This window comes from Equus caballus, chromosome 2, assembly GCF_041296265.1.
Source record: "Equus caballus isolate H_3958 breed thoroughbred chromosome 2, TB-T2T, whole genome shotgun sequence".
Taxonomy (NCBI): Eukaryota; Metazoa; Chordata; class Mammalia; order Perissodactyla; family Equidae; genus Equus; species Equus caballus.
Window position 1 is genome coordinate 57,581,307 of NC_091685.1, and position 13,037 is coordinate 57,594,343.

The 13,037-nt window shown below is 37.8% G+C and overlaps 1 protein-coding gene across 8 annotated transcripts in view; it reads left to right on the forward strand.

The window, feature by feature from the left end:
- The window catches only part of PPP3CC (protein phosphatase 3 catalytic subunit gamma), a 97,781-nt gene that overhangs the window by 38,393 nt on the left and 46,351 nt on the right, over positions 1–13,037 (forward strand). For all 8 annotated transcript variants that reach the window (XM_023636147.2, XM_023636145.2, XM_023636143.2 and 5 more), the window contains exons 2-3: positions 4,175–4,372; positions 4,710–4,834. In XM_023636147.2, the coding sequence (XP_023491915.1) occupies positions 4,175–4,372; positions 4,710–4,834 (323 nt within the window). The remainder of the gene's footprint in view (positions 1–4,174; positions 4,373–4,709; positions 4,835–13,037) is intronic.

Consider the following 13,037-nt stretch of genomic DNA (forward strand, 5'->3'; position numbering starts at 1 on the left):
TGCATGTGATCATTTTCTAGTAATTTGTTGCGTTTTACAAAGTATAGGTTTTGACAGATTGGAGGGTGTGGTGGGGAGCGGCAGTTCCCACAGATAGTTTACAAAGCACTACTCTAGATCCTCCTTTTTTTCCCTCAGAAATTCCAAACTCTTTGTATCCGTGTGGCCTTAATAGAGGCTGGGGGAAAGGACAGGAAGCCCAGTCAGCTCTGACTGTGTGCTGACTGGTGAGTGGAGGTGCTGATTATCTGAGATTATTGTATCTTCACATAGAATTCCCTTTCACCATTTTCCTGCTTCACTCTAACACCAATTTACTGTGCACAAGAATTGCCCGGGGCTGCTGTTAACAATGCAGATGCCTGTGCGGGATCCCCGAAAGTCCTGATTCCACAAGTCTGATGCCCAAGAATCTACATTTTAAACAAACAACTCATTGGATTCTAGTGAATGTTGTTCCTGGATAGGTTGTTTAAATCCGGATACTTGAGAGTGAAAGGGGGCACTGTTAATGATTACGTCAGGACAAAATGAGTAAACTCAGAATATCCCAATAGGCATACTCAGACATATGGATGCTCTGTGTCTGGGCATATTTTTTGAAATGGAGATTTCATGGGGGCTGGCCCCATGGCTGAGTGGTTAAGTTTGTGCACTCTGCTTCGGCAGCCTAGGATTTTGCCGGTTTGGATTCTGGGCACAGACATGGGACTGCTCATCAGGCCATGCTGAGGTGGCATCCCACATGCCACAACTAGAAGGATCCACAACTAAAAGTATACAACTATGTACCGGGGGCTTTAGGGAGGAAAAGGAAAAATAAAATCTTTAAAATGGAGACTTCAAATTTAATTAGAAAGTTCTTATTTCCTTTCGTGACCAAACTTAGCTGGATGATGGCTGTTTCCTTTAGTTTTCTCAGGAAAACTAAACAGCCATGGAAGAGTGGCTGTTTCCACTCTTCTATGAATCAACCTCAACTGCAGTGTGTATAGAACTGTCTGGTAAAAGAAGGGAGATAGAATTCAGGGCTTCTAAAGATAGCTGGGAGTAACTTGAGGGGAGGTAGGACTCACTCCTTTAAAGTTGAAGATTCTTTGTTCCTGACTTGACAGATATAGATTTTATTTGCCCTAACCTAAAAACTTAGGACTCTTCTGGAACTTTCTGTTATGTATGTTGTCCCAAGCCAATCTTAATTCTGCTTAGTGTCCCTGGCTCAGCTGTGACCCATCTCTCTTAGCTGGGCAGAATCCCCTTGATCCTTGATTCAGCCTTGCTTTTGCTTTAACTAAATGACTGGTTTACTTGTTTTGTTTTAAATAAGTTGCAGCTGAAGAATTTGAGAGAAAGAAAAAATATCTAAATTTCTTCCTCAGGAGCTCTTTAGGTTGTTGTCACTTCTACTTACATAGCTTTCATGATATATAAGAAAAATGGGTTTCCTATTTTGTAAACTGTTCTCTGACTGCAACTGAATAGTATCTAAGGAAAATTATTCTATTTTTTTATTAAAGATTGGCACCTGCGCTAACATCTGTTGCCAATCTTTTTTTTCCTTCTTCTTCTCCCCATAGCCCTCGGTACATAGTTGTATATTGTGGTTGGGAGTGCCTCTAGTTGTGCTATGTGGGACACCACCTCTACGTGACCTGATGAGTGGTGCCATGTCTGTGCCCAGGATCCGAACCAGCAAAACCCTGGGCCACTGAAGCTGAGCCCGCGAACTTCACCACTTGGCCAGAGGGCCAGCCCCAAGGGAAATTATTTTTATTAGCAGTAATAGTACTACTGGTAAAAGTTGAATAATACCTGTGGATCTCTTGTCTCTGGAACTACCTTTGTTATAATACTTTTTTGTCGATTCCAACGTATTTGATTTTATGTTATTTCACTTTGTTTTCAGTTTGTTGGCCAATTTCTTTGGTTTACAAAGTGGGAGATTAAAAACAAGTAGGCTTTCTGTGGGGTTCATTTCAAAACTAGGAAAGGGCAGATTGGCTATCTAGAAATAGAGAATAAGAGTTTAAAAACCAAAAAGAGGTAAATTAAGTATGAAAGGAGAGGATTAAGTGTGGAATCTTCTATCTATTTTTTGGATCAAGATTTCAGAGGACTGGTGGTTCTCTGAAGTCATCTGCAAGAAATTAAGATTAAATGTAGCTGTTGATTGAACCTCATGTAAATTTCTCTAAAGAAAGTTTCTCTAAAGCTTATACTCTTAGTTTTGGTAATTCTTTCTACTTTTTCTATTATAAGGATTTCAAACATATTGCCACAGTAGAGAGAACAGTGTTATGAACTTCCAAGTGAGCTCACCCAGTTTCAAGAGTTAGTAACTCGCTACAGTCTTTTTCATCTCTACTACTGTTTCTTCCTTGTCCCTCGCCTATTATTATGAAGCAAATCCTAAATAGTATATAATTTCATCTGAAAGTATTTCAGTAAGAATCTCGAAACTGTAAAGGATTTTGTTGTTGTTTTACATTTTAGTAAGTTACATTACATTTTAGTAAAAATTTAAGTAAACTTGTTCAGGTATAACCTTTCACCCTGTCTTGGAGACTCAAAGATGAATAAATAAAAGATTCATCATCATATTTTATTTTTGTTTTTCAAGAAGCAGATTATCCTGTTAAAGTAGTATGGTGATATTCCATATGAATAACACAAATTAAGACAAATTTATGGGGCCGGCCCTGTGGCCGAGTGGTGAAGTTCACACCTTCTGCTTTGGTGGCCCAGGGTTTCACTGGTTCGGATCCTGGGCGCGGACATGGCACCGCTTATCAGGCCATCTTGAGGCGGCGTCCCACATGCCACAACTAGAAGGACCCACAACTAAAATGTACAACTATATGCTGAGGGGATTTGGGGAGAAAAAGCAAGAAAAAAAAAAAAACAGATTGGCAACAGTTGTTAGCCAGGTGCCAATCTTAAAAAAAAAAGACTAATTTATCCTTCAAATTAAGATTCTTTTGAGAGTGAAAGGGGACACCGTTAACAATTGTGCTAGGAGAGTAGTTGAAATCTGAGACTGCCCTGGGTAAACGGGGATATCCATGATTCCCTGTCTCAACGTGGTATTGACTGATTAGAAAGCTGCTATCATTTTTCCAGTGAGCTTTGACTAGTCAGAATGAGTCAGGTCATAGCTAACAGCGTGACGAAACCTACCACAGGACTTTCTTTACTTGTAACTAGTACAAAATGGTATGGCTAGATCAAGCCTAAAATTTTTAAAGTACCTGTAGATTTCAACTCGGTTCTTAATAACACTCCATAAAGCTGGAAGTGAAACCAGCAGACATAAATCACAAAATGAACCCCTCGTTTTAAAGTTAGCATTTATAGACTTGTGGCTGTTAGACCACAGGGAATCTAAACCGGACTGCGTTATAAAGTAGGTAAATGAGGAAATGATGGCCAATTTTAAAATGTCAAAAATTTTTTTCTGTTAAAGTTGCTAGTTCACTGTGATGTTGTATGACTTTATATCCAGCATAAACTGAAGTTAGTTGTTCGCGTTTCCAGATTAGAGAAAACAACTAGACCTCCCATGCTCAAGGCTATGCTCTGTTACTATCCCAAGTTGTTCTCAGGCGCTCCATCCTGTTAGTGGTATTCTTGTTGTCAGTAATATTTTAAGCAACTACTTTTTAAGAATAAAGTCTACGTCTGTGATTCCCCTAACCAGGAACTGAAGTCAAACTTCTAAACATATGGTTTCATTAGGTCAGTTATTTGGAAGAAATAACTGCCTTTCTGGTGGTGTGATTTCTTTTTTTTCATTTTCTTTAACCACAGTTTCATTTTTAACACCTTTTCTGTAGATAAAAGATATTCATATCATCCAGTCCCTTGTCTCACTTTTAGCTTATTTTCTGAATCATCTTTAAAGTCTTTCATGTTTGTATGTAAAACATTGTAATTCATGCATATCTTTTAAATGACTTCGACTTTAACTGTGGCCTTTTTAAAAATTAGAATCGATCATTTATTCTATCAGTATATGATAACAGTAAACAAATCTTGGAATTTTTTCCATGTAGCTGTGGCATATGGATGTAAAATCGTGGTGATGTATTAGGTTCAGTTTGTTACATAAGGAAGTGTGTTCATGGTGGTTCTCTATACGTTTAAGTGTTTTCAATTATTTTTTCTCTCTTTCTAGCTGTCCCCTTTCCTCCAACCCAGCGGCTTACTTTGAAGGAAGTATTTGAGAATGGGAAACCTAAAATTGATGTTTTGAAAAACCATTTGGTGAAGGAAGGGCGACTGGAAGAGGAAGTAGCCCTAAAGATAATCAACGATGGGGCTGCCATTCTGAGACAAGAGGAGACTATGCTCGAAGTAGATGCTCCAATCACAGGTATGAGAAGTATTTGTATGGTGGCACTTAGACTTGAGCTGATGTGAGAAATGATTACAAATAACCAACTAAAATATGTAATAATTTTTCTAGGAATTATGAGACAGTCTTAGGATTTTTTAGTATATTTGTTGTTTGTTGAAGACATACAATTTAAAATGTCTAATAATTCCAATAGGACTAGTCAGTATTGATAGATTAACTATAATTATAGAGCAGTCCAGTCAAAAGCTAAAGTGATTTAAGTTAAATTTAAACTGCAATCCCTATTGCTATAATACCCTTTTCTCTTCTAAGACGTAATTTTTCATCTCACTCTATGTCCTTTTTTTCCTAGTGTGTGGCGATGTTCATGGGCAATTCTTTGACTTGATGAAATTATTTGAAGTTGGAGGATCACCTAGTAATACACGCTACCTCTTTCTTGGTGACTATGTGGACAGAGGCTATTTCAGTATAGAGGTAAAAATGAAACTGGATATGTTGGACGTATCATATTGTCTTTTTTAAAAAAATTTGCTTTCCATCCTTCAGTAGAAGAAATTAAAATAACACCAATGGAATTTATAAACTTTGTTACTTTCAATAATGAAAGTGATAGAGAAGTGTTTTAATTGATATTAAAAAAATATATTCCTTTTTTTAGCCAGTAGAACATCTGACATATAGAAGGCTATATTAATTCAGCTTTGCAAATAAGTTAAATGTTTACTAGAACTTTCCTCTTTGAAGATAGTGTACAGGCTGTGTATAAATGACATAAGTTGCTATTCACCCTAAGCAGGGTTTGGATTAGCTGACCTTAATTATAAGACCATAAGCTGCTGGGCTACAGTTAACTGTTAGAGTAACTGCAGTGCTAAATAAGCAGACACTTAGCTTATTGTGGGAATAATTTCTCATACTATTGAGTAAGCACTTTTAGTAAGTGTTCATTGAAGGAAAAAATGATTACAGTTGATGAAGTTAATGAAAACTAAGAATTTACTTTTATGTATTTTGAAAATTAAATGATAAGAAGAAAATCGTTAGAATTAAAACGAAGTGTAAGGTTTTATGTATAAAAGATAAAACTATTTTGCAACCTAATGCAAGGACTGAGTACAATGGAACCACCGCACATTCCTGTTTAATGTCCATTGGGTTCAGCTGTCCATGCTTGGCAAATGAAAGAGAAGTAACTTTGGAAATAATGTAAGCAATCGAATTTATAATGTGCCCCGAATAAGCGTGGGATGAGAAATTGAGTCGGCTTGGTCTTGTAGTCTTTACTTCGGCCTCTCTCTCAGTGTGAGAATCTCACTGTACTAAGTGTGTTTCTGGTGGCTGAAGGTTTATTGTTCGTGCATCATCACTCCTAAATACAAGTCAGCTGTCTCACCTGGTGCCCAACCAAGGAACCTGCAGTTGTTCTAAAGCTGCCAGGAAAATAAACGACAAGAGAAATAGATCCTACTCTTTGGTGGTATAGGCAGCCTCAACTCATGAATCAGAAAAGTTCAGTGTTATCTGCCACTGCCTGAAGTTCACTTAGTGTCATGTACGAGGATAAAAGTTAATGATAGAACTAAGAAAAGAAGCACATTTTCCCTACTGCTCAGGAAATTCCCAAGGTCTCTAAATAGGTACCTGGCATGGGTGGAGATCATACTCACACTATATAATTGGAAAGCTTCCCTATTCCTGTTCACATCATGCTTCAGTAGACAGTAAGTCAAAAGTATGGATGTTTGAAAGATACATTGAATGTTTACTTCTTTTCGTGTTTGCTAGCATGAGGAAGTTTTAGGGGCTGAAGAGAAGGAGAATACAGATTTTAGTGAATTTTTAATTAGTTATTTTATGTAATGAAACAACTTTTTAAAAAGATAAATATTGTACCAAATCATCTTTTGATTGTTAACTCATATACTTTAAAAATAGTTTCAGTGCATCAGTATATTCAGTAAAGCGCACACACACAAAATCCACAATGATTTTTTGTACACATATACTATGTTCAGAATATTTTGTTTTATATACTCTTTTCCTCACTCATCAACGAATGTTTCCTGAGTGTCAATTTTATGGCAGGCTCTGAAGATAAAATAATGAACAAGACTCATGCTCTCTATGGGAGCTGACAGTTTGCCAGAAAAGTTACACTGGTGAGTAGATCTTTCAGTGTAATGTGAAAGTGTTTAATTATCAGCAGGGTTCTTCATATTAGGGCCTAGCACAGTGCCTGACACATAGTAGGCACTCAGTTAATATTTGTTGAATGAATGAATGTTTATAAATCATAGTTTGTATTTGGCTTTATCCTGTTACTTGATGCTTGGCTAACTTAAAATGTTTTCCTGGAACATCTTAAGAGATAAATGAATCAAAACTTTAGAATGACAGTGCTATTTTATGCCAGTTTTAAAACTGAACTGTAGGTGATATCTAGTGTTAGTTGAAAGTCACTTACTTATAAACCACTCAAATTATAAACTTATGTAGGCTATAGCTTAGTTCAATATGATACAAGTATATACTTCAACAGTAATTTTTTATCAATGTCCTTGATAAGGCTGAGTGTGATGTTTTTGTCAAATGAATGAAAATAAGGTAATAGAGTCACTATGACAATTTTTTGTTGTAGATAATTCATGTCTTTTGTAGAAAAATTGGGAAATGCAGAATCTAATAAAACAAAAACTATAGTAAATCAGAGATAATTAATGTTAACATTTTATTATATTTCCTTGCAGTCTTTCTTTTTTTACATTTGTGTATGTATATTTTAAAGAAAATTGAAATCATTTTGTGCATTCCTTTTTGTACCCTTTTTTCCCCCCACTCAACACTGTCTTGAAAGCATTTTTCTCTATCATTAAAATTTCTCCAAAAGCATGGTTAGTGGTATAAATACCATAATTTATTTCACTGTTCCTCTATTGTTGGATAATTAGATTTGTAGTGGGTACTGCTTATTGCCTATTGCCTACCTTTTCTCTCCTTCCTTACCATCAAAAATCCCTATTTTATTCAGATAAATGAGATTGGGGGTTCAGAGATAACTTTTGACTTCAGGGAGGGAAGGCCCTTCTCCCAGCCCCAGGGAATGAATTCTTGTTGGTCTGAACTGGTCATGGCAATCCATTCCCTGTCACCGCTCTTGGTCTGGGGGTACACATGGAATCTTGTTTTGCCCAGTAAGGTACAAAGGGAACTCTTCTGGGTGTTTTTGTTGTGTTGTGTTGTGTTGTGTTGTGTTATGTTGTGTCTGTGTGTGTTTTGAAACATTTTCTTTCAAGATGAGAAGACTCGTGCAAGGTGAAAGCTTTTGGACCCCCTTTCCACTATGTCACTTCAAATGTGGGTGTGTTTACTGTAGCAGCCATTTTGTGACCCTGAGGAGGTGCTCTAACTAAGGATGACAGGCAGAGCTGCTGTGAATCACAGATCCAAGAGGTAGAGAGGGCATAGTTTCTTGGTGAGGATGCTGAGCTGGTACACTAAACCTGGGTGTCTTACCTCCAGATTTCTTGTTTCATGAGGCATCTAATGTCTTTATGGCTTAAGCAATAGTTAATTGGTTATTGCATCACTTGTACTGTAAGTGGTATAGTTGTTTTCCAGTTTTTTTTGTTCTGCGTATTACTACAGTTAACATCTTTTTGATTACATCTTTGATAGCATTTCTGGTATTTTCTTCAATCAGGTTCTTTTTTTTTTTTTTAAGGTTGGCACATGAGCTAACAACTGTTGCCAATCTTTTTTTTTTTTTTTAAGCTTTTTCTCCTCAAATCCTCCCAGTACATAGTTGCATGTATTTTTTTTTTTTTAGTTGTGGATTCTTCTAGTGTGCCATGGGGGACGCTGCCTCAGCATGGCCTGATGAGCGGTGCCATGTCTGCACCCAGGATCCGAACCAGCGAAATCCCGGGCCGCCAAAGCGGAGCTGGGGACCTTAACCACTCAGCCACAGGCCGGCCCCTCAGTCAGATTCTTATAAGTGAAATAACTGGGTGAAAGAGTGAGCATTTTTAAGGCTTTTGGTACATATTGCCAGATTATTTTCACAGCACCTTATTTCACTTTTTTCTCTTTTGATACCTAATAATTTCTCTTCCTTTGAGCCTATATGAGAGAATCAAGACATGCTGACTTTTTTTCCATGCCCAGAGCAAGCACTGCTGTTTCTAGAAGCAATGCAGGCTTTGATGGGGACTGATCCAAATGTCACTGATAAAACAGAATAGTAAAGTTTCACTTTTTCTGAGCCTTTTGGGGTTCCTTCTTTTTTTTTTTTTAAAGATTTTATTTTTCCTTTTTCTCCCCAAAGCCCCCGGTACATGGTTGTGTATTTTTAGTTGTGGGTCCTCTAGTTGTGGCATGTGGGACGCTGCCTCAGCATGGCGTGATGAGCGGTGCCGTGTCCACGCCCAGGATCTGAACCAGCGAAACCCTGGGCCGCTGAAGAGGAGCACGAGAACTTAACCACTGGGCCACGGGGCTGGCCCCTGGAACCCTGGGCTTCCTTCTTCATTTGTACCCATTATAAAGTACTTCCTCTGTGCTAGAGGAAGCTAAACTTTAGTTTCCTTTAGTTGATTTTTCAATAAAAGAAAGGGTTAAAAGGAACATTTTCAGCATGGAATATGGTATACTAAGAGCACAGGAGCCACCAAAGAGGAAATGTTATCAGATGACCAACTGATGAACAATTGTTGACACAGAAATGATTCTTGAGACACAGTAAAAATTCTGTTCACATAGAAATAAAGAAGTAATTGAGTGTCTGAACAGATCTTCTGATAATCATGACCTTGTAATTGAATTGTACAAGATAATTGCACAGTTGCATCTTCATGTATAATATACAGAAATAAAACTTGAGATTAGAGGCTGAGAAGTGTATCAACAAAATTACATTGCAGTGTGAGTGTGGGCTGTGCTTTTTTTTTTTTTGAGGAAGATTAGCCCTGAGCTAACTGCTGCCAATCCTCCTCTTTTTGCTGAGGAAGACTGGCCCTGAGCTAACATCCATGCTCATCTTCCTCTACTTTATATGTGGGACGCCTACCACAGCATGGCGTGCCACGCGGTGCCCTGTCCGCACCTGGGATCAGAACCAGCGAACCCCGGGCTGCCGAAGCGGAACGTGTGAATTTAACCGCTGTGCCACTGGGCTGGCCATTGGGCTGTGCTTTTATAAATCTCATCACTTCAGATGGTGAGTTTGTCTTTTTAGGAGGCAGAAATAGAGACTCAAATAAATTAAAACATACCATGTTCTTGGTTGGGAAAAGTAAGTATAGGAAAGAGAAAGTGCTTTCTAAGTTTATGTATGAATTTAATGTAGTTTTTCCTTGGAATATTTTGTCAAGTTGATATGTTGAAAACAAAAGTCAACCAAAAAAGAAAAAAAGCCATCTAAGTATATTTGTTTATGTCTACATATTTGTTTTATAATTTTTATTTTGCAAAGTCTGTCTCAAATAAAATGCACACATATTTTGATCCAACAATTCCATTTTTGAGAAATTAAACTGCAGACGCACTCATAATTATGTACCATGCTATATGAATGAATAGTTTATTAGAATAGTTGAGAGGTTTTGCTGGCATTTAACGAGCAGCGTCCAGGTATACAAATGTAGACTCTTAAACAACAAAGAATTATGCTTTTCAAATTGTCAGTAGCAGCTGTGTTGAGAAACATTGTTAAATTCTACGGACACGGAAATAAACAAGCAAAGCCGAGTCCTTTACTGTGCTTTCTAGTGAGAGGAGCAGCTTCACACATTCGTTTAGTGTCTGTGAAAATCAAATCCGGGTAAGGGGCTAAAGGGGGCAGGAATAGCTAATTTAGATGGAGATCAAGGAAGGCCTATCTGAGGAGGTCACATTTGAACGGAAACTTCAGTGACCTGAGGGAATGAACCATGCATAGACACCTGAGTATGTGGAGGAGGTGGTGTCTGAGTACATTCTAGGCAAAGCACACAAGTGGAAAAGCTCTGAGGCGTGATGAAGCCTAAGGCAGTTCACAAATAGTAGTAACAAGGCTGGTGTGGCTCAACAGAATGGCGAGTACGGGGAAGATGTGGGTGATGTGTCAGAGAGAGAGGCAGGGGTTAGACGACATCAGGCCTTGTGAATCATAGTGAGGAGTTTGGGTTTTATTCTGAGTGTGATAGAAAGCCATTGGAGATTTTTTTTTTTCAAGCAGGGGAGTGACATATTCATTTATGTTTTAAAACAGTTACTCTGGCTGTAATGTAGTGAATTGACAATAGGAGCCCAAAGTGGGATAGGAGACCAGTTAGGAATCTAATCTGTAAGAATGGGCAAGAGATGTTGATGACTTAGATTGGGCATATTGAGAAGTGTTTGGATTCAGAATTTTGAAGTCTTGGCTTTTTGGGAAGTGGGAAAATCTCAGCTGATTTAATCAAGCTCTTCAGGTCATGGCACATTTATGAGTAGTCTTTGCAATGTCCTTCTCTGTTGTTATACTTTTTTTTGTCTGTGACCTCTACTTTCCCTACTCCCTCTCCCCTAGTATACGTGTTTCTCTTGTATTTGGTATATGCTTCAGAATACATAGAGTACCTTATCTTAATTTTTTTTTTAAGATTTTATTTTTTTCCTTTTTCTCCCCAAAGCCCCCTGGTACATAGTTGTATATTCTTCATTCTAGGTCCTTCTAGTTGTGGCATGTGGGATGCCGCCTCAGCGTGGCTTGATGAGCAGTGCCGTGTCTGCACCCAGGATTCGAACTGACGAAACACTGGGCTGCCTGCAGCGGAGCATGCAAACTTAACCACTCGGCCATGGGGCTGGCCCCTTAATTTTTTAATATGTAAAATTTTTGTGGACAAAGTACTTTAATTTTATGTAAATGTTATGGTACTGTTCAGTGGTCCTCAGACTTTAACATCTGTCATAATTACCTGGAGGGCTTGTTCAAAATCAGATTGCTGAGCCTCACCCCAGAATTTCTGATTCATTAGGTCTGGGGTAGAGCCTGAAAACCTATATTTCTAACAAGTTCCCATGTGATGATGACACACTGCCCTTTGAGGTGAATGTGGCACACTGAGAACCACTGCTGTAGCTCTGTTTCTGTTGATGCTGTTTTTCGCTTGTCATTATGTTTTTAAGATCTATCCAGGTTGCTGTAAGTTCATTGCTTTCTGCCTGCTGTGTAGTATTCCGTGGCATACATCTATGACATTTTAGTTCTGTGTTCTCAATAGGGGACACCTAGATTGCCTCCAGTTTCTGTCTACAACGAACACTGCTGTGATGAACACCCTTATATAAATCCACTTATGGTCTCATGTTTTAGTTTCTCTATGGTTTGTTAACAAGAGTGGGATTGCTAGGGAAAAGGCTATATGTCTTCATACTTGAACTAACTGTTGCCAGATCACTTCAGAATAGCTGTACCATTCTGTACTCCTACCAATAGCACCTAAGATATTTCTTCACATCTGTCTTTCTCGAATTTGGTTTTATCATATCATTTTATAATATTTACCAAAATGATGGGTATAAAGTAATATTTTATTGTTGTTTCAATTAGTATTTCTCTAATTACTAATGAGATTGAGCATCTCCTCACATGTTAGCCATCCCACTCTTACAATCAGTAAGAGTTTCTCATATGACTTTTCAGCGATAGGTTAAGCGTATACTAGCATATTTACATAGCTTTTTTAAAAAATAAATGTACTTATCGCTGTATACATTGCCTTTTAAGTGCTGCTTTGTCTAGGTCTCACAGATTTTGACATGTATTCTTCTTGTTATCATTCAGTATTTTATATTTTAAGAATTCTCTGTAAGCCTAGGACAGTAAAGTAGTATGTTTTTTGTTTCCGGTCATGCAGGATTTTTTTAGAGTTAGTATTTTGTTACTGATTCTGATTAATGTAATTTGATTAGAGATCATGATCTGAATAATATTCGCTCTGGAATTTATCGAGACTCCCTTTGTGATGCAGTGCCTAATAGACTTTTGTGACTACCCCACGTGTACTCGAGAGGAAGGCATTCTCTGCTTGAACTGTTCTCTGTAACTTTGATTATTTTCGTCTGTTGAACTATGAGTTACTTTTGGGTTTCTGTCAAAATTTCCAACTACAATTATTGATTTATTTGTTTCTCACCAAATTCCTGTCACTTGTTGCTTATGTTTAGAGGCTGCATGTTAGATAGGTATATTTCATGATTAGTATTTATGATCAGTCTTCATTATTTGCAGGTTCTGCATTTGTGTATATGCCTCCTTGCCAAAATTGATTTGTAATCCACAAATCAATACACACAGTTCTTTCGAGGTCCTAGGCCCTCTCAGCAGGAGCTAGGAAATATATATGTACACTAAGCCACATACACAGAGTCACATTTTTATTTATTTATCTATCTGTATATGTCTTAAAAAGCATGAGTTCGTATGATACGTCTGATTCCAGTCCAACATCACAAGGTTCATTCTAGCCTTCCCCCTCTCCTGGCTCTCATTATCTACAGTATATTCACTTGTCTGATCAATCCTAGAATACCCATAGAATAGGTACTTAACAGCCAACTCATACTGTGAAAAACAGATTGACTAGCTGGAGTTACAGTATTTGTGTACATTTCTTTGTGTCTTTAGCCTTGTGGTGTGCAGTCAGAATGTTCT